Source organism: Chlamydotis macqueenii, chromosome Z (genome assembly GCF_036417535.1).
Source record: "Chlamydotis macqueenii isolate bChlMac1 chromosome Z, bChlMac1.mat, whole genome shotgun sequence".
NCBI lineage: Eukaryota > Metazoa > Chordata > Aves > Otidiformes > Otididae > Chlamydotis > Chlamydotis macqueenii.
The window spans coordinates 66,815,032-66,839,364 of NC_141593.1; the positions used below are offsets into that span (position 1 = coordinate 66,815,032).

At 44.4% G+C, this 24,333-nt stretch overlaps 1 protein-coding gene across 3 annotated transcripts in view; it reads left to right on the forward strand.

Annotated features, from left to right (window-relative positions):
• The window catches only part of PALM2AKAP2 (PALM2 and AKAP2 fusion), a 275,724-nt gene that overhangs the window by 242,395 nt on the left and 8,996 nt on the right, over positions 1 to 24,333 (forward strand). For 2 of the 3 annotated variants that reach the window (XM_086771571.1, XM_086771573.1), the window contains 3 exons: positions 7,140 to 9,531; positions 17,431 to 17,609; positions 20,978 to 21,016. In XM_086771571.1, coding sequence (XP_086627697.1) covers positions 7,140 to 9,531; positions 17,431 to 17,609; positions 20,978 to 21,016 — 2,610 coding nt within the window. The remainder of the gene's footprint in view (positions 1 to 7,139; positions 9,532 to 17,430; positions 17,610 to 20,977; positions 21,017 to 24,333) is intronic. The other variant, XM_086771572.1, reaches the window with a different exon arrangement.

Sequence of the window (24,333 nt, forward strand, 5' to 3'; positions counted from 1 at the left end):
AGGTCACCCTTTCCTTGTGCTGACATTATCTAGATGGGTTAGAGAGTATTAAAAGCAAGGCTTAGTTTAGCGTCCTTTCCCCTCCCTGCTGGGATTAGATCATGCTTTACCAGAGCAATTGTTCCATCCTCGTTGCGCGCTGGGCAGATTTCAACTGCGGCATTTTGTGAAATTGTGATTTGCTGTGCATACATTCAGAGGCCATGTTTTGTTCAACTCAGTATCTGTACTGGGCACTTTGTTAAGCTGAACTTTTTTCGGTCCTTATTCAATTGAGATTTCTCCACTTCCACTTAAGATCAAACTGGAGGCTGAATATGAGAGAGTGCTGCTAACAACGGAGCCATGAGCTCTCGAGTTCAGATCCACCGGCTTCAACTGAGGGGAGCCTATCCATGTGGGCTCTGCAAATGCGACAGTTCCTGGTACAGGACCTCATCTGTGACCTTCAGCTGTGAAGAAGAAAATCTCCTTCTGTTCCTTAAGGGTTGTATCACGCCTTGTATTCCCTGCCAGGTAGTGGACAATTTTCTAATTGTATGATGCTCCTTATGTGTTGGTTGGATGCGGTGCTCTTCGTTTCCTCCAGCAAACCATTGCACTTCCTTAGGTAGAATTGGTGACTGCTTCAGAAGATTGTATTTACCATTTTAAGTGACTTAGCACCTCATGTTCTGTAAATCAAATACCCCAGCTGTTGGAAGCATTTGTTCTTGTTTCAGCAAAGATGAATTTTAGAGACAAGCAGCAGAAAAGTAAGCCCTAGGAAAAATGTGTAACAAAGTCTAAAAGTACTAACCATATGTGATGTTGTGGTTGGTTAATACACTGATAGGTTTGCATTGACCTTGAGTCTAGTGCTGCCTCTCTGCAGCATCGGTTTATTTGCCGTGCCCTCACACAGAGTGTTCTGTCCTGGTCATTCTGTCCTGGGGAACTGAGTGAAGCAATATCAGAAATAATACTGAACCGTGCATTTTTGTTTCGAGATAGAAATCAGTTTGGAAGTGAAAGCATCAGGAGTGGGATTTGAACTGATGAGAGTGATGAGAGAGTTGAAAAACTTTTCTGGATGAAATACCTTCTTACATGTGCATTTACTGTGATGGCTTCCTACCTGTAGAAAACTACTTCCAATTTACATACCTTGGAGTTAGTGGGAAGTAGTAAGGGTTATTCCAAAGGTGGATCCTGGCTTGCCCAGGAAAAGCTCCAGCTGTTTGTCTTTGATGGCACAGAATATACTGGATCTATAGAGACATGTTTGGAAAAATGTTCGTTACATGCCCATCATTAAAGTATCCTACCATACAGTATATGCTCATTAAAGCATTCATAATTTTTGAGCCATTTTTCTCCATCCTTAATTTATTACAGCAGCAAAAGAAGATTGGACTTTGGTTTGATAAAAGAGCTTTCTAGTGTATCACATTGGGAAGCTGAAGCCTGTGGCAAAGCCTTTCATATGCTTTCTGAGCAAATGCAATCACAACTCCTTCTCTAAAACAGACCAAAAAAAAGAACTTAGAGAAAAGCACTCAGAAAAAGCACACAGCAAGCTCTCCAAGAAGCCACTTGTTTGGGCACTGTATCCCCAAGCCGCTTTTTACTGTCTGTGTTCCAGAAGAGCCCTTCTTTGCTTCTTAGGGGGAGGTAGTATGAAGTTGCATTGATTTTTAGACTGTACTCGTGTGATTACTGAAGTGCTCAGAAGTGGATAAACCAGCTTTTTATGAAGAAAATTTGCCTTTTGCACTGTCTGGCTACCTCAGTCCAGTTACTGCAGAGCGCAGAGAACTGCTCACAGAGAATGTCACTCGTGACACTCAAGGCTAATGCATTTTAGTCATCGGAAATGGTTTCCGATGGAAGACACTGTCTATTGCACTGCGAGAGGAACAGGCCAGGTTTTGCTTTTGGTGTGCAAATGGGATTATGAATGGAACTATTCAAGGGAGTGCCAGCCTGTGACTGACATGTCTCAAATTCAACGAAATTTGGCAACAAGATTTGTGGAATTTTTTTTCTGAAACTTGAATTTTATCCAATTTCTTTAAGTGAAAAATTGTAATCTTATTGGACAACACTTTCCATAGTATTTTTAAAACCCTTAGGAGTCAGTATAAAAGCATCATATGGAAAAATGGAACCTTTTGACACAGGAGCAAGACGACAGCACTTTGGTGTGGGGCTTTTTTTTTTTTTTAAATTAAAAGACATAATTCCTGTACCTAGTGTGAGTAGAAATTCCCTTCCTTTCCTTGATCACCCTATCATCAGCTGCATCACTTTTCTTCTTCAGTTCCAGGATCTTTTTGATGAGTTTTTCTCCACTGCTGCTTTCTCTGAGCTTACGAGAACAGGAAATTTCCAAAACACAAAATGCTTGTCACGTTTCTTCAGACTGCTTTCTGCAAGGGCTCCTGCCTGGAGCAGTCTAGTCCCTCCAGTGATGAGGGGGATCACCACATTTTTGGAGGTGGACAGGGTGGCAGCTGCGGTGGGAGGGAGCACACCAGCTGGTGTGTAGTAGGAGCTGTCACTGTGGTTTGGGCTGCCATTCTCATCTGGGATGAGGTGGGATGGTGGCACCTTTCTGACCACCTGTTGTGTGGTAGTGAACATAAGCTGTGAGAGATGGGTGCTAGCACTTTGCATGACTCTGCCTTTGCTTTTCTTACTCATTAAGGACTGCAACGCTTCTGTGTCATACCATTCTTCTACAGAAAATGACTTCTCTAAAGAAATGCTTGCTGTTGCTAGCAAGACTGGACCAATACCTCTGTTGGCTAGGGGTTTTTTCGCTGGACAGGGTGGCCATCTGGAAGCACAGAGGTGCAGATGACTTCTCTGTCTTTGCAGTGCTTGGGATTGACTCCATCTGTGATGCAGATGGTGACTGCATCCTTCAAAAGGATGGGCTGAATGAAAGCAGACGCTCTGTTGAAGGTTTGCCAGGTTCGGCCCCCTAGCAAATCCATCATTTAGTTCCTTCTCCTTTGCAAAGAGACATCGGAGACGCAGGCCAAGACTGTAGGTGAAGAGGGAGAAGATGATTGACATCAGCCGGGAGGTGTGGATTAGTGAGTCAGCCATATGCAATTCTAATTTTAAGTTACGCTATTGTACCAAAATTGCTAAAGGCATGGCGGGCCGAAGAGTTAGATCCAATAGCAGAGGGGAGAGGGTTGAACAAAGCACTGGCTCAGTCATCAGGCCATGGGAGGAGAGGTGGGCAAAGTGGAGGACGTCGCCAAAGGAAAATGAAATTTGAAGGAATGGGAAGTCGACAATGCTAATAACACCAGGAGACCAATAGCATCAAAAGCTGTCCTGAGACTTGGCTGGAGTGATTGGTAGAAGTCCACAATGAAGAAACTGTGTTTTAGATTTTTTAAACTATGAAATGTGTTTAGTTGTTTAATCTTTTCATGTGTGTCCCCATGCTGTTGCTTCAGAAGAATGTCAATGTGGCTCAAAAGAATTGCCTCCCACTTGTTGTCATATGCATTTTGCATTGCATCAAACAAAGGAAGGCACTGGCAGTACATTTGCTGGGCCTTGCTAGTAGTACACCCACATTTTTTTGTCCTCCTAAAAGAGTTGATTGCCTAAACACTTACACTTTTGTAGACAAAGAATTCAACCATGGAGGAAATATGCTAATAATTCTCTAAGCTGCTAATAACTGCAGTTTAGTAAAGTGCAGCAGCATTGTAGAAATGACACTAACTACCCTGTTGCGTCTTGACTTATACAGAAATGAATGCTCATTCAGAGACTGTGTAAATATTACAGTAAATTCTGGAAAATCTGAGTCTGGATAAGCAGTGTATGGCAATCACTGTAAATGCTGTGCTGCTGACTACAGTTAGGATTGAATGCAGCCTTTTTCCCATTTACAGGCTTTTGTAATGGTGCAGGCTTTGAAAAGCCTCCTCCCTGTAGGCGACAAACACAAAGCTGTTGGTACATATCACCAAAGAGCCAAGGCAGCCACCTGGCAAGTTTGCCTCCTTCTGCCAAACAGCCGAGAGGAGGTCTGCGTGCATCCCACTGCGCTCCTCCAAGCCTCCTCCCACCCATGGTGTCATCATCCCAACCTGTGCAATTTTCCCAGACCCAGACACTTATTCTGGACAGGCTCTGTGGCCTGAACTATCTTGAAAAGCTTTATTTTGTCAGCTACTTCCATCCTTATGATCTTCTCAGTTATCTTCTTCAGGTAATTCATCAGTAGATTGACTTCTGCTCTTCACAAGAGTGTCTGGAGCGTACTCTCATTGCCGTGACCTCACTAAATTGCCCCCAGATTCTGCCGGAATGTGTTGAGCAAAAACCTGGGTGTTTTCTTTAATCCTATTTTTAATCTTTTATTTTCTTCTTCTAGCATTCCTCCCTGGCTTCTCTGCCATACTAGGAGCCCTCCTCCTTGCTCAGTTACTAATCCCTGGCAAAGAAAGGCTCCCTCCCATGAGTAGCAATGTTTCCTGATAGGTTTTACTGCATAGTTATCTGTCTTACTACATCATTACGTGTGCCAAAGTGCACAGACACGTGCACTTTCAGAATTACATACTGCCATAAATGCATGCCCTGATTAGGCAGTTGCATGTATAATTAATTGTGAGCTGTGGATTGCAGCTATGATGAGAGGATGGGCTCTTACTTGTTAAGAAATTACTAAGATACTACACCTGTGGTTGTGTTCCCTAACCTGAATACCCAAACGTGGTATGATCTGCAGTGGTTCATACTTTGAAGTGTTGATGGAAGCAGACATGCTTTAGTGAGTGGGGTACCTGAGACAATTGGGAGCATATTCCCAGCTGCATGGCATGGAGGTACAAGAAGCACAGGACTGGGGGGGGCCCTTCAGCTCTGCTTCAGCTCTGCAGGGAGACGTGTTTCTGTGTCTGGAGTGCACAGCCTCACTACCTGGTTTTCTGCATCCGCTGAAGATGCGTTCTTGTAACTGCAGAGCACATGTAGTTAGCTGCCAATGTCACTAGTGACTTTGATTTGTCTGATTAAAAGCAAATATTAGAAGGACCATGATACTCATAGTTTGAGTGAAAGGAGACAGCCAGCAGTCCTGCACTGATGCTTATGTCCCTTTGCACAGACTGCTCCAGGTAGCAACATACCCTGTTTTGCACCAGCAAGTCAAGCAGCGGAGATTTAAACCCAAATATCAGAAAGGAATTGCAGTCTTAGTCCTGTCATCCTAGTACCTATTGCATCATGATATCTGGAGCTCTGCGGGCGAATCAACAGCAATTCCTGCTCTTTCGAGTTAAAAGAAAGTTTATTATTTCATTCCTGTTGTGCCCACTCAGAAAAGTAAGGACTTTTTATACTGCTTGTTTTGTGTTTGTTTGTAGAATATCTGATTTCTTGAACAGATCTTTAATAGCACTAAAGAAGAAACTGGCCACATTTGATATTTAAATGGTGAAAAATGTAATGTGCTTTAAGAAAAGCACTGCTAGAAACCTCAGTTGGAGAGTTTCTAGGTTCAATAAAAAGTGAAATACAAGTAGAACCAGTGAAGTATGTCACTGGTAAAATACATAGACCAAATCAGGTTGGTTGGTCAGTTATTTTTACAGGTTTTTCCTGATATTTAAGCACAATCAAGAAGAAAATGTCTAAGGGATGAAGCCGACATTGTCTTCAACTGCATAATTAGAAAACTCATTCAAAGTGCTTTTGGAAAGAGAGCTCTTCTGGCTGGCTGTGATTGCTGAAGGTGGTCAAATGTGTTTTACCACCTATATGAACCCAGAGGCAACGTGATTGTTCAGATCACCACTAAGTTCCATTCTGGTCCTGGCTGATCATCCTCCGCTGCAGTGTGTATTAATAGCATGCAGGATAAGGGACAGCAAGGGCGGGGGTGACCAGGAAACAAGGCTGCCCTTGTTGGGTGGCCACTGAGTTTACGGGGTTTGATCAGTGCCGTTTGCTTCCCAAGCCCATGCCTCAGACAGAGAAACACGTGTGGAAAGGGAGCTGGAGACCTCAGATATCAGGTTTCTGTTCTAAAGTATTAGTCAAAGTGAATAGATACGTCACTTGGTTTTCAGGAATTAGGAAGAGTTAGCAAGTTCTTTTTGAAGAATAATGTTGAAAATGCCCTCTTCTTTTCTTTTGGTGTTTCCTTTTTTTTTTTTTTTGTCTTTCAGCAGTAAAGAAAAATTCATTGACATCTTACCAGCTTAATCAAAAGTTCCTTCAGACTTTACTCAGGGGAAGTTCAGCAGGCTGCTAGATGGGTAAAATCTGCCCATACCAGAATATAAATAGTGTTTCTTTCAATACCGTCCTTGAGAGCAGAGGCAGCACATCAGGGAGAAATATGAATCCAGTGCATCTGCACTGCAGATCAAAGCAGTGGGAGGGAGGAGACTATGACTCTGGTCCCTGTCGTACTCCTTGTGGTGGTCTTCATGCCGTGGGAGTTGCGAATGCTTCCTGTCTCCCAGGTCCAGTTGCATGTGGGTTTCCGTGTGGGCTGGAGAAAGACCCTGTGTCTTTCCAGCACTGTGTAATGATACCCTGAGTTTGATGACCGTGATTGATCCACTGAGAAATGAACATTCCTTGCTGTTGCCACTTCCTTTTTCCTAACATGGGATGAATCGCCTACTCTTCCTGCATGTTAGCATCTCTTTCTGCAAAACAGGGACAGTAATACTTTTCATCTGTAGAAGCATTATGAGATTTCATTTAGGTGCGGAAAGCGTTTTTAAAATACCAAGACGATAGGTATTACATGCTGCATGTGGAAACCTTTGAAGAACCTAAACTACCAAGCCATTAATAACTTGAAAATCCAAAGCTCATTTTTAGTGTCAAATCAGGACACAGGCATGAAATAATGACAAAATGAGGATGGTAAGCAGATGGGAGATACTTAAAGTTTACTATTTTAGTGTCTTGTCTGTCTTATGGTAAGGTAGCTCTCTGGTTTTTTTTGTGTTAGTGATTTGCCTTGCCTTCCCACACTCTGAGGGGCTGCTTTAATCTCAAATTTAATAAGTGCTAGGATTTGCTTTCCAGATGGTGTTTACTCTGCATAAAATAAAATGTTGCTTTTTAGGACTTCATCATAGTTTTGTTCTCTTTCATTTTAGAAATCTTCCAGAATCCCTGAGGATGACATCAGGTTGAGAAAAAACAGAGACCAAAACTGTGCCAATTTCTTGGAGCCAGCTACTGTGCTTGCTACAAAAGAAGAGAAAATGGAAATTGAAGTTCCAGTTTCTGAACATAAAAGCATCACCACAGTGGCTTCACCACATCCCATAGACAGTCCAACCCACTTCTTTTCCCCTGCTGCCAGCCACAATGGACTTAAGGACAGGCATGAATCTCTGGACAGTGAAGTTGCTAAAGAGATCAGATACCTAGATGAGGTGCTGGAGGCAAATTGCTGTGATTCTGCTGCAGATAATACCTTTAATGGGACATCCTCCCCTGAACCAAGTGCAGTCTCCATTATGGATGGCTCAGGAGCATCTGTTAATGTCAATAATGATTCAGTACCCAGTGAAAAGGAGGAAAATGTAGCCAACAAGCAGGCACCCTTGGTTGTTGAACCATGTGAAACTAGTGTAACAGATGAGAACCTGAAATCTAATGGCCATTCCTTGAGTGGACTGAAGGAAGACACTAGAGAAAGTCTGAAGGTGCCAGGAAGTCCCACTTCTTCAAACAGTTCTAGAAGATCCTCTAAGGATGGAGAAACAACTCTTACAACTCTTAAGAAAGAGGCTAAGTTTGAGCTACGAGCCTTCCATGAAGACAAAAAGCCCTCAAAGCTCTTTGAAGATGAGGAAGAGAAGGAAAAATACAGGGTCCGCAAAGTGAGGCCATCAGAGGAAATGATGGAACTTGAAAAGGAAAGAAGGGAACTCATTAAAAGCCAGGCTGTTAAGAAAAACCCCAACATTGCCGCCAAATGGTGGAACCCTCCCCAAGAGAAGACCCTGGAGGATCAACTAGATGAAGAGCATCTGGAGTCCCATAAGAAATACAAGGAGCGCAAGGAGAGACAGCAGCAGCAAGGTGCAACACCAACATCCCCCAAACAGATCAGCTACTCCTTTGTACCATCAGACCCAGTCAATATCAAGAAAGAGGATATTGTCACAGAGCAAATTGACTTCTCAGCTGCCAGAAAGCAGTTCCAGCTGATGGAGCATTCAGGTCCATCTCAGGGTCAGGCCCCACCGAGGCGGTCAGGAACACCGAAAATGTTCTCCATCAAACCCTTCTACAAAAGCCTAAATTCTCCGCCCATAGACAGGCCACTGTCCTCCGTGACAAGACCCGTTTCAGTGTGTGGGCAAACAGGACAGCTTGAGGGTAATAATGCCAGTGTTGTCAAAGCACAGAAGGTCTCCTGTAGCTCAGAAGATGATACAAGTGCTCAGACTACCACTGCTGACCCAGTAAGAGAATTACCATGCAGTGATAGCCCCAGAGCTGGACAGGCCTCAAAACTGTGGGCAGAGGATGGAGAATTTGTGAGTGCAAGAGCAGTCTTCACAGTGGTGAAGGATGATGGACAGGGCGTACTAGACCAGTTCCCAAAGTCAGCCAGCGCCTCTTCCCCTCCAGAGGAGCTTGACTCTGGTTTGGATGACTTGTCTGTCAGGTCTCAGGATACCACTGTCTTGGAGACCCTTTCCAATGACTTCAGCATGGATAACATCAGTGACAGTGGTGCCTCCAATGAGACCATGAGTGCCCTGCAGGAAAACTCATTGGCTGATTTCTCCCTGCCACAGACCCCACAGGCCGACACTCCAGTGGAGTGCAGGGGCGAAGGCATCTCCAAGTCATTCAGTGACCCGGGATGTGACTCGCCTTCCTCCGCCATGGCAGACTCCTTGCTGATTGAGGACCAGCTGGAGTACCACGCCGGCCTGCTGGTTCAAAATGCCATCCAACAAGCCATAGCCGAGCAGGTGGATAAAGCAAGCTGCAAGGAAGAACAAATCCCAGCAGAGAAGGAAATCTCGGTCAAAGAACAGGCAGCCACCACTGGGCCAGCTCCAGCCTCCAAGGAGCAGCAGAACCCAATGTTCAAGCCACCCCAGGTGTCTTCACCTGTTCAAGAAAAAAGGGACACCATACCAAAGAGTTCGAAAGAGGAAGACTCGGGACTCAGGGATGGCAAGAGTTTGCAGCAGTCGCCTGTGTACTCAGCCAGTCAACCGTTCCTTGTGGAGGAAACCAGGCACGAAGTCAGCTATTTTAGCAAGTATTCAGAGGCAGCTGAGCTGAGGAGCACCGCCTCCATCCTGGCCACCCAGGAGCCTGAAGTGACCGTGGGCCCTTTCAAGTTACGGTCGAGGAAGCAGAGGACTTTGTCGATGATAGAAGAAGAGATCAGAGCTGCCCAGGAACGAGAAGAGGAGCTGAAGAGGCAGCGGCAAGGTTTGCAGGTGCCACCGAGCCCCGTGACGAAGAGCGCACCACCCATGCCCACCAGAACCGTGTCTTACAAAACTGCACCAGGTAAGAGCCCAAAGCATCAGAGGGGAAGTGAAATGTGACTGAAGGGTCAGGTCATATTTGGCTTTATGTCATTTTTGAGTGAATATGTCATTTTGGAGGGAGCGGGAGGGTTGTCATGACTTCATCTGCCTAGAAACTGCAGGCAGGAGGAGGGCATAGAACAACCCAACTTTCCATCTGTGAGCACATCTGAGAACGGTTTTGTTTTTTTCCCAAATGTAGCACAGAAGCAACTTACATACCCTGCTGATTATCGTTAGAAAATCCTGTGCTCTATTTGTCCCCTGTGACATTGTAGCATGACATGTCTATCGCTGTGCTGCTCACACCACCCACTGAAATGTAGGATCCTCATGAGGAAGGACAGCAGCATTTTTTGCAGCTGTACAGCTGTTTGAAAAACAAACATACAAAGGATTTTTAACAGGCTTTGTATTCTCTTGCATGTCCTTAAGGAAGTGCAAAGGTAGTGGGGATTTACAGATTTTGGGGTTTTGCATGAGGTTTCTTTTTGTGTGTGTCTGTTTTGCTTTCTGTTTTCAGGTATTTCTTGCTCTTCTTAATGAAGTTTGCCTGGTAAAAAGATCTCCAGAGCTGTGACTTGCCATGTACTTCAGCTGGTGTCATTCACTACTGAATTAAAAAGGCGTCACAAATGATTGGTAGTTTCAGTAAAAGTCCCCCTCTGACTGATCAGCTTCTGGGTCCTTGTGGTGGCATTCACAGCACCGTGTCGTTCTCCTCCTTCCCCTTTTCAGAAAATAAAATCAAGCACTCATGCCTTCTTAATATAACATTAAACAAGAAATCTAAAAAAAAAATGGAAACGCATGCCAGGCTTATTTCTATCTAGTGTTTTTTATGAGTCTAGACCTAGATGTGCTTTGCAAGTACTTAGACGTTTTTATTAACAGTGATCATTGTGATGAAGTATTAATTTTACCCAGAGTACTTAAGTTCCGTCCTTATTTCTACTGATGTAAATGTGAGCCAGTGATACTTCCAAAAATTGTGCAGGGTGATCCTTTTCTTTTGAAAGTTGAATAAGGCAAACTTGAATAAGGTTTGGATTTTGTCCATTACCCAGTCTGACTGTGGACTTGTTATGCAGCACATAAATAGCTAATACTTGTTTTTGTTTCTTCTGCAAAGAGGATGATTTTAACCTGTGTTTCTTGCCAAAAAATGTAGCAGATGTCGGTAATGTCTTTGAAGTGCTATTGTTATTACTTCTATAGAACAGCATTTTGATAGGAAATGAATTTTGATAGGGAGTTTCCATAAACTGTGGTGTTTTGAGCAATGTCTGGCAAGATGTGAGAGACAGAGCACTGTAGACATCAGGTAGGAGGACTCATTGCGCAAAGGTCTGCTCATGACCATTTTCAAAACCACCATCATCTGTAGCTACAAGTGCTCAAAATGAGGCTGATAATGGTTGCCTTTTACTCACTAGTGATGTGGTAAGTGCTGCTGACACCAATGCTTGTTTTAACGGAGCATCTGGGAAAAAAGTGTCCTTCTGCTCGTTCTTACTTCTCTACACAACAAGGCATTTACTTTGTGTCTAATGTTAAAATGTTCATAGTAAATCACATTCTAGTGAGAATTATAAACTTATAATGAATCATTCCAGACAGTTTCCTTTAAATGTCCAACTGCCATATGTTCAAGAAGGAAAATTGGGATCTAATAACCAATGACTCAAGCTACTGCAATCTGCAGCTGGTGACAAGGCAAAGAATTAATTTCTAGGAAAGGATGAATATGTGGCAATGTGTAAGAATGTCATTGATCACAAAAACCACAAAAAGCGTTGCCAAAGTCATTCGTAAATCTACTTTCAGTGCTCTCTAAACAGCGGATGTGCTGAGCAGAGCTCTCAGCTGGTGGAAATGAGCTCAGCACCCTGAGCGTTGCAGGGTGCGTGCCCTCAGCTCAGCTCATCCTTGCTGTCCCTTTAGCCAGCTGTGTTGCAGTTAAAGCTTTCAGGCTTCCTTAAAAACAGGGAGAAGGGAGAGCATGCAATCCCTTGGAAGACTGCAGCAACTTTCCTTTTATTTTAATATTTACAGCATCTTTTGAATATTTAGATAAACAGAGGCAAAAGGTGATTCAGTAGAGGCGACAGAATCTGTCTGTAAAGCTGCATTGTGGCCAGTTACAGAGGTGATTTACAGAGCAGGAAAGAAAATCTACTTGTGGTAGACACAGTAAGGAATATGCTGTAGAACATGTCTGATACTGTAATCTGAGTATCTAGTTTCACACAGAAAAATAATAATAGTAATATTAATAATATAATAATATTAATTATGATTATGATTATTGTGATTTTGTTGAAGAAAAGAAGAAACTGAGGTATTTCTGTCGTCAGATTGTCTTTCCCAAAGAAAGAATTGGCACTCTTCTTTTAACATCATGATATCTCAGCAGAAAGGAATTAGGGGGTCAAGTCTAAATTTGAAAAATCTGTTGCTAATCCTTAAGTGGGAAAGTGTAAACTCACCAGAACTCTTTTGAGGAGGTCCAGTAATTAAGTTATTTAGCAGTGGCCTACCTATCAGGTTGCTTTTTGGTGGCGGACTGGGCAGAGTAGCTTTACTAGGACTCCTGGTGGTCCCTGTTTATTTATTACTCCTGCCCCACTTCAAAGCTTTGAACCGTCACTATGTGGATAATAGAAACACAAACCACAGAAAAGAACTGCAGTGAACTGAACTGTTATTTTGACTAAATGTGGAACATCAACACCGTTCATGTGAGTGTAGGTGTGAAATAACTGCTTATTCCTTTGGATAGCAAACAGGCTGTTTACCACCCTGACATACAACTTTCATACAGCTGATGGTAACACTAAACTTGGTGTCTGCCAGCAACCCAGCATAAGCCAACATGGTTCCTTAAGTAATAAACTTCTGTGCTGCTAACAAATATCCTTTAAAGCTGTTTGGGCTGCTTTGAAACAGCCTTTTAACCCATTTTGGATCACTGGAGCAAGACACACAGTGATTTCAGTGGAACGATGACTATGTGTTGTGTGCACACAGGACAAGACCTTCTCCAAGGTACTCCGGGAAAGGTGAAGGGAAGAACCTCTGTAACTCCTTTCCCAAAAAGTTGTGTTTCCTGCATGAGGAAACCCAGGAAAGACCAAAAAAATGCTTGAGTATGGCTAAATGGAGATTCATTGTGGGTCCCAGAATATTTGTGGAGGTGTATTTAAATTTGAACATTTCCTGTGTTGTTTTGCTGCAGCATCTGCTGCACTTGGCGAGATGTTCAGCATCTTCATAGCAAGCCGGTGGTTTTCTCCTACAGTGGTACAGGGATGGTACACCATCCCTCCTGGGCAGAGCAGCTGGGGCTGTTTGATAGTTTATTTCATCAGAATGATGAGTGTGTGACACAAGAGAACCCAGCGTATGTTTGTTGGTGTAATTCCCATGTTCTTTTTATTAGGAGTACTTAGACTATGAAGAATTTCTGGCTAACTTCCTGTAGTGCCTGGCTGAAGTAATCCTGTTCATCAAAGGAGGTGTGAAAATCATTACATGAGGGGTCTTGGTTCAGTGAAGGCTTTTCTGTTGGAGAGAAACCCTTTGTGAATATTTGCTGTCTCTTGACGAGGCATGGGGAAATCCCTCAACAGGAGAAGCCATGCCTGGGAGAAGCTTTCCTGAAGCTGCCACATCTGCCTTTCTGGTGTTTGCCACCAAAGCATTGCCTGGTGAGGCAGAGGACACGTTCCACTCCCTGCACTCATCTGCAGGCACTCAGACCCATCTGCATGCACATCTGGGAGAGCTGTCCACCAAGCAGTCATCTTCTGTGATCCTCAGTTGATGAACTAGATGAGAGGATTTCAGTGGATGGCAAAAGCACAGCGGGGGAGTTCCAGTTTAGAGACACAAGTGATCAGGTACCTTTACATTTCAGGTAACTCTTCCCTCCAAGTAATGAGGGACATGTGTGTGCTGTCTTCTTTCTTCTTCTTGCTGGCTTCTCCTGAGTGACAGCTGTGGAGCATAAGCTTCTGTCAGAGGAGCTGCTTCAGCCTGAAAACTGTTTTTCACTTTCATTTTTCGCCACTGAATACCTACACTAAGGAGACTTCTCAGGTTCAACTGCAGCCTAAAGATACTTTTTGTATGCTGCAAGGAGAAGCAGAAACTTTGGGCCAAGATATTTTTGATATTTGTGGCCATTGCAAAGTTTGTAGTGCCCCGTATGCATGTAAACAATAAGGATCAGATATAATGAATGTGCATGATCCTCTTTTTAAAATGCAAATTTTGAGAAAGGCTAGGGTAGAAATGAAACCTTTGAGCTCATGGAAGACACTGTTTCCTTACCACTTCAGAAGCACTGGTTTGGAAAAGCAAAGTTCATCATTCTCTTCAAGGATTCCTCTGGAGCGCTCATCACTCATCCCCTGAACAGCTCCAGGATGCCTTCACAGCATACTAACCCAGCTCATTTGTCATTTGCTCTCTTATTCCCTCCCTAGTGGGGAATGCATATGAAGTGAGAGGATCTTCAAAAAGTTCTTTTTTTAATGTTTGCTTGTTTGTGTGTTTGCATATTCATGTTGCTCACCTGATGTTCAAGAAGACCAAAGAAGCCCACCTTTCACCTGGGGTGGTAATGAGGCTCCACATTACCAGAGGGACATTTTTTTTATATATTTCAACTATCCCCTGAATCCAGCACAGACTAGTCTTCCTAAAACATCTGCTGTGCAGCTGTCTTAAAAAATGCCAACAGCATCTGTACAGTAGTTGCTCTTACCTGTGTGAAGCCTCATGCTTCCCAGCACCTTTGTATCTTATTTAGCACAACGTGATGGCCTTGGTACTGGCTGGCTACTTAGTGGTGACTCAGGCCCTTGTCCCAGGGCCTCCCCTCGGTCACACTTCCTTCTTGATATTGCAGCAAATCAGCTGAGTATCCTTCCTCAACATGCAGTGAGTGCTTGGACACCCATCAGGCTGCACAGGGTGGATAAGTCATCATCACAGCCCCTCTTGCTGTCCAGAGCTGTGCAGAGATTTTGATTAGCAGAAAGCTAATCTGTCCCCAACTCTTACATGTCTTTGATTTTCCAGAGAGGTGTCAGGCGATGTCTTGCAGCCACCAGACTGGGATGCAGCAGCAGCTGCCACTTCCCTGAGCTTTCCCTTCCCCTCCCCAGGGCTTAGAAAGAGCGTTCTCCACAGGAGCAGCTCCTGCCTGCCCCATGTGGCACACAAGGCAGGAAATTAAGAGAAATCAAACTCCAGGAGCTTCCTACTAGATCCCTAAAGCCAGAAAGTGGAGGAAGTCATCACCTGGACTGAAACCACAGGACTTTTTTGGAGTCCCTTTGAAAAAGGACAAAATTGTAAATGTGTAGGTGAAGATACTGGATGCTATAGGCTGCATTCAGTGTCTTGCAACAACTCTAAAGGTGCCCTTAGGGGAATACCTTCCACTGAAGGGGAAGACACTGCTGATAACTGCTGTGAACTTGCAAGTGTGACCACCAGGCAGCAGTGTTTGTTGGTATCCTACAAGTATGGTCCTGTTCCCCTTTGAGTCAGAGCACAGTTCCTTTATTACGCAGCTTGGATTTGGGCAGGGACCACCAGCAGTGTCTGTGTGTATCAGGTGTGGGCTTGGGACTGCAGAAGTACAAAGTCCCTGTGATTGTTGTGTCTTGTGATGCTTTTATGCTGAATGACTCTCCTGCCTGAGAACAGTACCTTATCTGCATGAACATCTGCCAGAAAAAAATTAACCCAGCAACATTTCTAAAACAATCCAAACAGACAGAATAGGTCTATGTGGGACTGGAGCTCTGCAGCAGCTTCACGGAGTTTTTCTGTATTTGTTACCAGAAGCTTCAGACACTCTGTCATCTAACCACAAATTCCAGTTGCTTGCCTTTCTGCCACTGTTGGCACTGGTAGGATCACTCTCTTCCACCAGCCTATCTGTTCCCACAAAATTTTTAGGAAGTTGAAAATGGACAGTTACTTGTCTGCAAAAAGAAGTCAAAATGATGCTGTGAATGCCTTAGTTTTTGGTGGAATTCAAACCCTTACACAGAGGAAATGGTTGTATAAGCATAATTTATTGTGGATACAAACTGACAAACCACTGTTTTGGTGTGGGCAAATCTCTTTTCTACTTTGGTTTGTGTATTTGTGAAAAGGGAACTGTGACATTGTTCATTGTGACATTGCCCAGCATACCCAGAACAGTTGCGTGTTGCTGCTACAATATAGAAGTGGATGGGCCCTCCATCCAGCATAGATCTGCTCAGAAGGTACTCCATTTCTAAAATACAGATCCCCAGAGCCTACGTTTTTACCTTCTGGGCCTAATGGGCAAGGTGCTGGTGCAACCCAGAGGAGAACTGGGACCCACAGAAACTCCCCCTCCAGCCTCTGCTGGGGTGATTAAGGAGGGGACAAATTCCCAGCCTCATCCCTGTACCAGCCAGCTTAAGCTAAGCCTGTAATGAGAAACTGGTGATGCTGGGTTTTTCCGAAGTGGTCAGAAATGAAACAAGCGCGGCAAGGGGATTTCTTGTAAAAAACCTCTGCAGTGTCGATTCAGGTTTCACTTCTCTGGTCAAGAATGAATCCTGCTGATGCTTTCAGGAGGTTTCAAGGCTGCTCTCTAGTGGCTACCACTGCCATGATGCTTTCTAGAGGAGCAGCTGGGGTTTTCATTGTCTCAGCAACAGGAAGTTTTCTGAAAATCTGCACAATCCTCTTGGTTACTTTACTTCTTTGCAAGGGTTTTGGGGTGAGTTTTTGTCTCCTTCTTTTCTTTCCTATCCATTGAACTGTCTTATTTCAAAGAGCTGCCATGCCATGGAAAAGGGAAGCTGATTTTGGTTCAGCTGTGCTTTCTCCTGTCATAGCTGAGCACCCCCTGCACCTTATTCCTACACCCACAACCTGCCACCATCGTCCTCGTTCTTCCCACCAGGACAAGCTGGGCAAGTCACCCCACATCAGCACCTGGTGATGAGAAACGCAGGCTGTCCTCCCCAGAGGAGTGGGGATTGTCCACCCCCTGAGCTCTCCCGCAGGTCATTGCAAGTGATGTTCTTCCTCTGGTCTGCCTTTTAAAACCCAGCTCTTTAGATGGGGTCACTCTGCCTCAAACAGGCTCCCCTGGGTGAAATGGGGTCGGTCACAGAGCGAGCTGACCTCCCTCTGACTTTCCTCCCACGAGAAGATGGAAGGGCACTGTCTGAATGGGGAGGTGTGGGACAGAGACCCCATCCTACTCTGCCTCAGGTCCCTCTCCAGGAGCACCCTCCACAGCCTGCAGGAAACGGTTGCAGGGAAGAGCAGCACCAGGGACCTACCCAAAGCCTTTCATGCTTACAAAGCAGATAAAAAGCACTAGAAGAAAAGAAAAAGCCAGCAACGCTTAAGAACATGCCTTCTTTGGATATCTGGCACATGGTCCCTGGCGTGCAGTGGTGGCACCCTGTGCGTTGTGTAGTCTGAGCCAGGAAAAAAGTTATCTTGCAGTTTTCCAGAATCTTAAAATGTTTCTAGATCTCTGAAATGCGTCCTGTATGAGGGAACGGGGGTAATTGAGCCACATGCTACTGTAAATAATAGTGGTGGGTTAAATTTGCATTGTATCATTCGGTAACTCTTCTAGATTTTGTGAAAAGATTTTGTAGTGTTTTGGTGTAGTGCATTTCAGGAAGAGGGAGAGTGTTTTAAAAGCCCATAACCATCCTGAGATACCAGACTGTTTCATAAACCTCATTCAAAACTGTTTCTTCATTCAAACCTCGCTGAAAATGCTTCTCCAACTGTCGTTTTTTGGAAAAAACTTGTGAGCCCTTCAGCTTAAAAGGAGTCATTCCTTTTCTTGTCATTGCAGGAAAGATAGAGAAGATCAAGCCTCCTCCATCCCCCACCACAGAAGGCCCCATCTCACAGTCTGACCCGCAACCTGAGGAGCCTGCGGGAGCCCAGCGACCCAAGAACCTGATGCAGACCCTCATGGAGGATTATGAAACACACAAAACTAAGAGACGAGAAAGGATGGACGACAGCAGTGTAAGTGCACTTTTCCTTTTCACTTTTTGCTCTGTGATAGAGACCATGACTCACGAGAACCAACATTCAGACAACAGAAAACATTTATTTCCCAAGAATCTGCTCAGATCACCTTGCAAGCGTATAAGGGTTTTAACACACTTTAAGGGCCAGTGTGTTTGAAATGGAAGGGTGAGAGCCAATGGAGAGGAAGAGAGAGTGACACTGCAAATATCAAAGGCAACTCATTAAATTTTGTTTTAATTAATTAATTAATAATAAGGACAGTGGGTAGCTGCCCTGCAATTGGCGGACTGTTAACTGACACATCACCAAGACCCTTCAATGGGTTATTTTAGTGGCTCTTTGAACTTTGTGGATCAAGTATGTATTCATACCTGTGTTTGTAGACCTTCAAAGTCCTCTCTCAGCGTGCTCAGGATTCAGTGTAAGTGGATAACTTCCCCAGAAACCACCCCTTGCAGAACTGGATTGGGAATGTCTTAGAAGTTTACTTGGATCCTTCAATGGGCAACATGCCATTTCTCGTTGGGTTTGTTGTCTTTCTTCCGCACAAACAGAAAATCAGCCAGAATTTCAGTTTGTGAAGTGAGTGCCTGCATTTCATTACTGTAGCAGAGTTTAACCCAATTAAGGTGTTCTTTACTGGAGGCACTAATAAGAAGAGCTACGAATTTCATAGCTGGAAATACCAAAATTCAGGGGCAACCGTTATATAATCTGTTTCCCAATAGCACGATGTGTTTTTTTGTTCAGGCTCATTATTTCTGTGGACAATGAGTGCAGAAGATAGTGAGACATAAGTGCGACACAGAACTTCTTAAACGGGCACAGTTTGCTGAAACAGCCGCAGTCCTTCAGGCATTTCCCAGAGGTGTCAGAACGATGACCCCAGCACCAAGGAGCTCATGCTCCCAAAAACATAGTGAAACTCGTTAAAGGCAGAGTCTCATTAGGCGTGTAGAAGTAACTGGAGGTTTGTAATGTGAATACTGCACTAGTCTGGCAGCTTGAAATCATTACTGGTGAATATTGCACAGTAAGATACTTAAAATTGGAAGGAATGCAATGTGGAGGGTCTCCTGTTGCATTTCTGCTGGTTCGCTAAAATCTAGTAGGAGAGCTGACTCAAAATGTAAACAGGTTAATTTCTGGTGCACACCAGAAACTTTCCAATCCCTTCTTCTACTGAAGCCATTGAAAAACAAGATCTCATTGTCTATCAGGCCCCTGCTGCCACATAGGAAGCCAGCTCGTGCACAGGAGTGGCCTTGTTCTGGCAGCGGCACGTTGGGGCCACATTTTGGGAAGGAGCCGCTCTCCAGTTTCCCCTCCTTCCCCAAAGCACCTGGTGAAGTGGATTGGCTCCACCTGCTCTGGCGGGTGCTGTTTTCTGGCATTTCCCCGGAGCATCTCTTTCCCTGAAGGGTCCTCAGTGGCTTGCAGGAGATGTGTCACACCCTCAAGCCCTTTGCAGAAGCCAGGAGGAAATTATAAAACAGGAGGGCATAAAACTCCCGCCATGCAAACCAGAACTGGTCCTTGGGAGTCCCGCAGCGAGTGTCTGTCAGTCTGCGGGCTCGAAACCTCAGCATGGCAGAGAAGGTGCTCTGCTAAAGAGGTGACAGTCGGCTGGTACTCACCTCACGCTTTTCCTCCACCCCCATGAAGAGTGAAGGTGACTTGCCCTGCCTGTGAAGCAGTGACTTGTGGCTGAAATCTTCTCCCACAACTGTGGTGGTCACATGCCGACTGTCATGCATGTTGTAGTGCACAAAAGACATACAAGATGTCATCAGACCTAACTCCCTCTGCTCAGTTACCCACGTGCAACTCCTTAGGTGCTCACAGAGCTGCACAGGTGTCCCTCAGAAGCAGGCTGGCCATGATTGCATAGCTTGTTCTGCAGTTCAAAATGAGCCCTGATGTCCTAGCCAGGGCACTGGTCCAGGCACCATCTGAGGGAAGAGGCATGCTCCGAGTGCCAGCTCCGCTGTCTCCTGCCGCTGAAGCTGCCAGTCACTGACCACCCCAGGATGCAGTGCCAGAACATGGGTGCTGGTCAGACAGCATGTGGGATGGATCCTTTTCTGGGATGAATTGTCAAGACTGCGGGAAATTTACAGAGTCCTGGTGCTCACCAAAGTCCTGCAGAGTTGCTGTTTGTTGTGATTCTCCTCTTCTCTAAGCCCATTGCGTACAGCCAAGCAAGATTTACATTCCTGCTGCTCTCTACCCAAAACCCCATTGAGAAGAGTGTCCTGCAGAGCCCAGGGAGAGCTTCCTCAGACCAGCAGGAGTGTTTTGTCTCTCTTCCTTGCCTTTTTCTGCTCTCCTTTTATAAACAACTCCCACCATTGACAGGGGAAAGATAATTCAAATAAGAAGTGCTTCACTTGTACCGCTGTTAGTCTGAGCTAGTATTTTACATGCCAGGCTAAGCAACAATTATTTAAACAACAAATAGCTTTAATTTCTTGGCAGAGGACATTTGACTGTGTGCTCAGGAAAAAGATTTCTGTAACTAATGAAACAAAGAGCAAATCACTGGCCTGTTTTTAAAAATACATAAAATACCGTGGGGGAAGGAGCATAACTGACAAGACAGACAGCTGCCATTTATTTGTAGCGTGAAGTCCTGAGAGGTCAACATGGCTCAGCATTGCTCTTAGTGAGTAAGAGGAACCAGAGATTTCCTCAGGTACCGGGAGCCGTCAGGGTGCTGCGGCACTCGAGGCTGAACAGAGCTGGCGCTGCTGCAGGGGCAGAAGGCAGCATCTATGATCTCCTGGATGGAACTGTGGAGATTTGGTGTCCATGGGAACTCCCCCTCATGTGCTGAAATGAGCTTCAGTTTCTCCCTGCATAAGACATAGCGAAAGGCGGGAGGGTGGTTTCGGTAGGACATCTACCCTGTGTCTCCTTTAAACATTGCTGCCTTCTGTTTACGTCCGGCTTCAGTGGCTACAAGGCGGCTGCCTGGCCAGGGCTTGCAAGTTTTGTCTTTCAGAAACAGAGGGCAAATCAAGCACATCTGCTCTTGGAAGAACTTCACTGCTCGGGCAAGGGGGCAGTTTCTTCCAAAGAAGATGTGTTACAGTAGAGGTTTCAACAGGTGAGAAAAAGTGAAAAAGCAGCAGCAAGAAAACAGGTCAAGCACTGATGGTAAACAAGACTGAAACTGGCCAAGCAACATCATTAAAAAAAACACCAAACTGACTAATCTTTTCTCTTTTTTTATGACATGAAGTTGCTTGAAATCTTATACTGTGGGATGTGCCAGTTCTTGCAATTTTATTTTGTTCTTGTTTCCTAGTGATAACATGCTTGTTCAATGTACTAATGCTGGTCTTTTCCCTTTCTACCAGTACACCTGTAAATTACTGTCTAGCAAGGTTACTTCTGAGGTACTTTTCAACTGCTTATTTATTTTTGCTTCCTCTTGCATGATGATTCCAAGTGCATGTTGCTGCAGTTTGCATTTTCATACTGTGTGCCAGTGCTGTTTCATATCAAAATCAGGATGCAAATCTGTGTGGGAGATATGCCTTCGTATCTTTCATCAACAAATATTTGTGTGGCTGGTTTTCTAACCCTTGGATTCAAGTTACAATTTCCGGCATAGGAGGGGTTGTAATTAAAGGGATAGGAGCAGTTGCCCGGGCCTGGAGCATTCCTGAGGTGTGAAATGAGAACTTCTCCTTAATCTCTGTTACGGTTTAGCTGGCAAAGCCAAACCTGAGACCCAAGCATCCTCAGATGCTGAATGAAACTGCTGTGGCTTTCCTTTGTCTCTGATTACAATGTGTTTAGCACTATCAGAATCTCTAGTATTTTGTAAAAAATCTGCCTTTCATCTATGGAAGAAGAGAGTCAGATCCAAGTGCATGGCCTGTCTGGTGAATTCTGTGAACCTGTCCTTGTCCCTGTCTGTTGTGATATGATGACTGATCACAGTCCCGCAACTTATCATCAGTGTTGGTCTCAGAGTAGAAGACACCCAGACCTGCTAAAGAAAGGGTGTTTATCGTGGCATTTGGTATTTTACCAAGGCACTAAATAACTTGCATAGTCCTTGTCCCTACAAAGCTGGACTTGGCCAAAGGCAATAATTCTGAAAGCAGGGAGTTGAGTCCAAATACATTTTTGCGGTGTTTGTTAGGAACTAGGTACTCAGTAATGTGGACATTTCAATTGCCTGTAATTTTCTATGCAGACCTATGTGCAAACCTGGACTTCTCTAAGAGGCACAAACAGATTGTGGTAATGACTTACATTCATTTGTCCAGCATCAGTATTTTCTAAAACACATGAACCTTCCACTATTTCCCTGTACCGTATATTTGACCACATCAGCTACCTCAAGATAAGTATATGAACATTTCTGTCCTGGAGAGTAAAGCAAAGTCAAGTCTATGCCATTTCTTATTCATTAAATAATTTAGCATAGGTTTTATCTCACTGATACAAGCCAGTGACGGATCATTGTGTAGAGTATTTATAGAGAGTTAATGAGTATAGGAGCAGTGTGCTTTCAGAGACCTGGTTTTAAACACAGGTAGGGCCTCCTTTCCCTCTTAATATCTGCACAATAATCTGAGTTACAATTCATGAACAGTAAGTAGTGATCAGAGTGTTTGATACTGTGTGAGAGGCAGAAACTCAGGTGTAGATTTTACATGCCCAGCCCTTGGCCTTCTTCTGGGAAAGGTTGCATGTCCGCCTTCTAAAATGGCAATGATGCAAGGAGTAGTGAGCTGGAAATGAATGTGCGTGTATGGGAAATGGGGCAGGGATGGAAAAGGCTGTAGGACCTGTTGATTCTTTGTGGAAGTGTACCACCTGGCTAATCCCCGGTGTTAAGTCTCAGACTGAAGAAACTGGTTCTCACTGGAAATCTTTAGCTGAAGCTGGGTGGAAGGAACAGCAAGACCAAAGGCATGATGTTCCCCTACTCTCCAGTGAGCCCAGAGCTGAGCTGTGGCTCCCGTTCACCAGAGCCCCCCCATAAACCACCCCGGTGCGGGCGAGTTACTCAGTTTTAATCGTTGTCGGCAGTGCTGGAGCTGCCAGGGCTTGCATGCAGCCGGAGTGGCAGCTCGGCTCCGGTAAGCAGCAAACCCCCCAGCAAGATACAGTGACTGCTCAAGTTAAGCTGCTTGCAGCAAACCACAACCTGCTTCGTGAGGTTGATGTGATTTTATCACCTCCGAATTCCTGCAGCCTATGTTAAAAGCACATCCATCTGCTGTTTAAAAAGACCACAGATAACTATGTGCCTGCACATATATAGATTGTTTTTATGCTTAAAATCTTCTGCTTTTGTCCTTACAACCAAATTTATGGGACATTATCCTGAGTTTCCTTAATATCAATCATGCTGTAGAAGATAATGCAGTAGGGTGATATTTGTGCAACATTAAAGGCTGCTGCTGAAAATTTTTGTGTTTCAAAATGAAAAACCACCATACTAAATTTGATGGCAGAGGGCACACAGTTTATGCTGTAATACTGACCAGTGGCTGTATAATACTGTTTCAGGTAAACACGTTCTTGTCTCAGAGACCCAGCTCCTCACTGTGCTCTGGTGTATTCAGTGAATAGCATTAAGTAGGTACAGTAAAGAAAATAACTTTATACTGGAGAAATAGATGTTCTTTGTCCCACAGCAGTTCCAGTTTTATGTTAAAGCATTCAGCTTATTGTTCCTGAGTGGGAAGGATGCAGGAGATGCAGCCTCTTCCCTGCCTTTGTGCTTTCTGTCTCTGTGCACGGTGTGATGTGCTCCGTGGAGGTGTCCTGCACAGTGACTTTCCTGCCTGGCACTGGTAGATTTTAGATGCCCAGACCTGTGCATTTTCTGGTTTTATTGCTTTTAGTTCCTCCAGATCCAGATGGGAGCAGTCAGTAAAATAGTAAGCTCCAGAAAAAAAAACATTTTGCTTGCACATTAGTTTTGCTGCTAATATTCAATCAAAATTATCCCATACTGTATAGCAGTCAGTTTCATTCAGTGAAAGGCATATTTGTATTTTTATTCTCCCGTTGCCAGTAAGAGAGCAGTTATTGTTACATCTGTTGGAGGGAAACTCAGGACAGGTTAGTCTTCATCTCTGGGATGGATAGATAAATTAATCTTACATCTGACAGTGGTAGCTGTTTCAATCTTTTTCAAAAGCCTCAAAAATAAATGAAATCTGTCAGGAAAGAGCCCTCTGCAGTTCTTAGCGAGATCTCAGGGCTGCAAACACAAGATCCACACAGAAATTTTTTTTTGCAAAGAGAGGTGAAAAGCAGTTTTTACAGCCCTACGTATCTTGATACATTTGTCTTTCCCTCACACCTACTTCTGCTCTCCAAATTCTTCTAGCTAGTGTCAAATCACCTCTCTCAAATAAGATATTTGATATAACATTGTTTTTTTCACTGACGTGGCCTTACCATTAGGATATGGCCAGCTCCGTTCTTCAGCCTGAGCTGTCTGCTTCATGATCTTTCTGATTTTCAGTATACACCTTCTGCATACAGTGATGAGCCCGGCTGCCTTAGGACCTGCTGACCACCCAAGCCTGGCCCTGCCTGGGTTGCCCTGCCTGCACCCGCTGAGCTGAGGGAGGACCCTTATGAAGCGCTGAGGTCGCATTTTGTAAGGTGGCCAAAATACTGCATGTTACAGACCCCCAAAATGGCCACAACAAAAGCAAAAGACTTTTTCCTTCCTTTG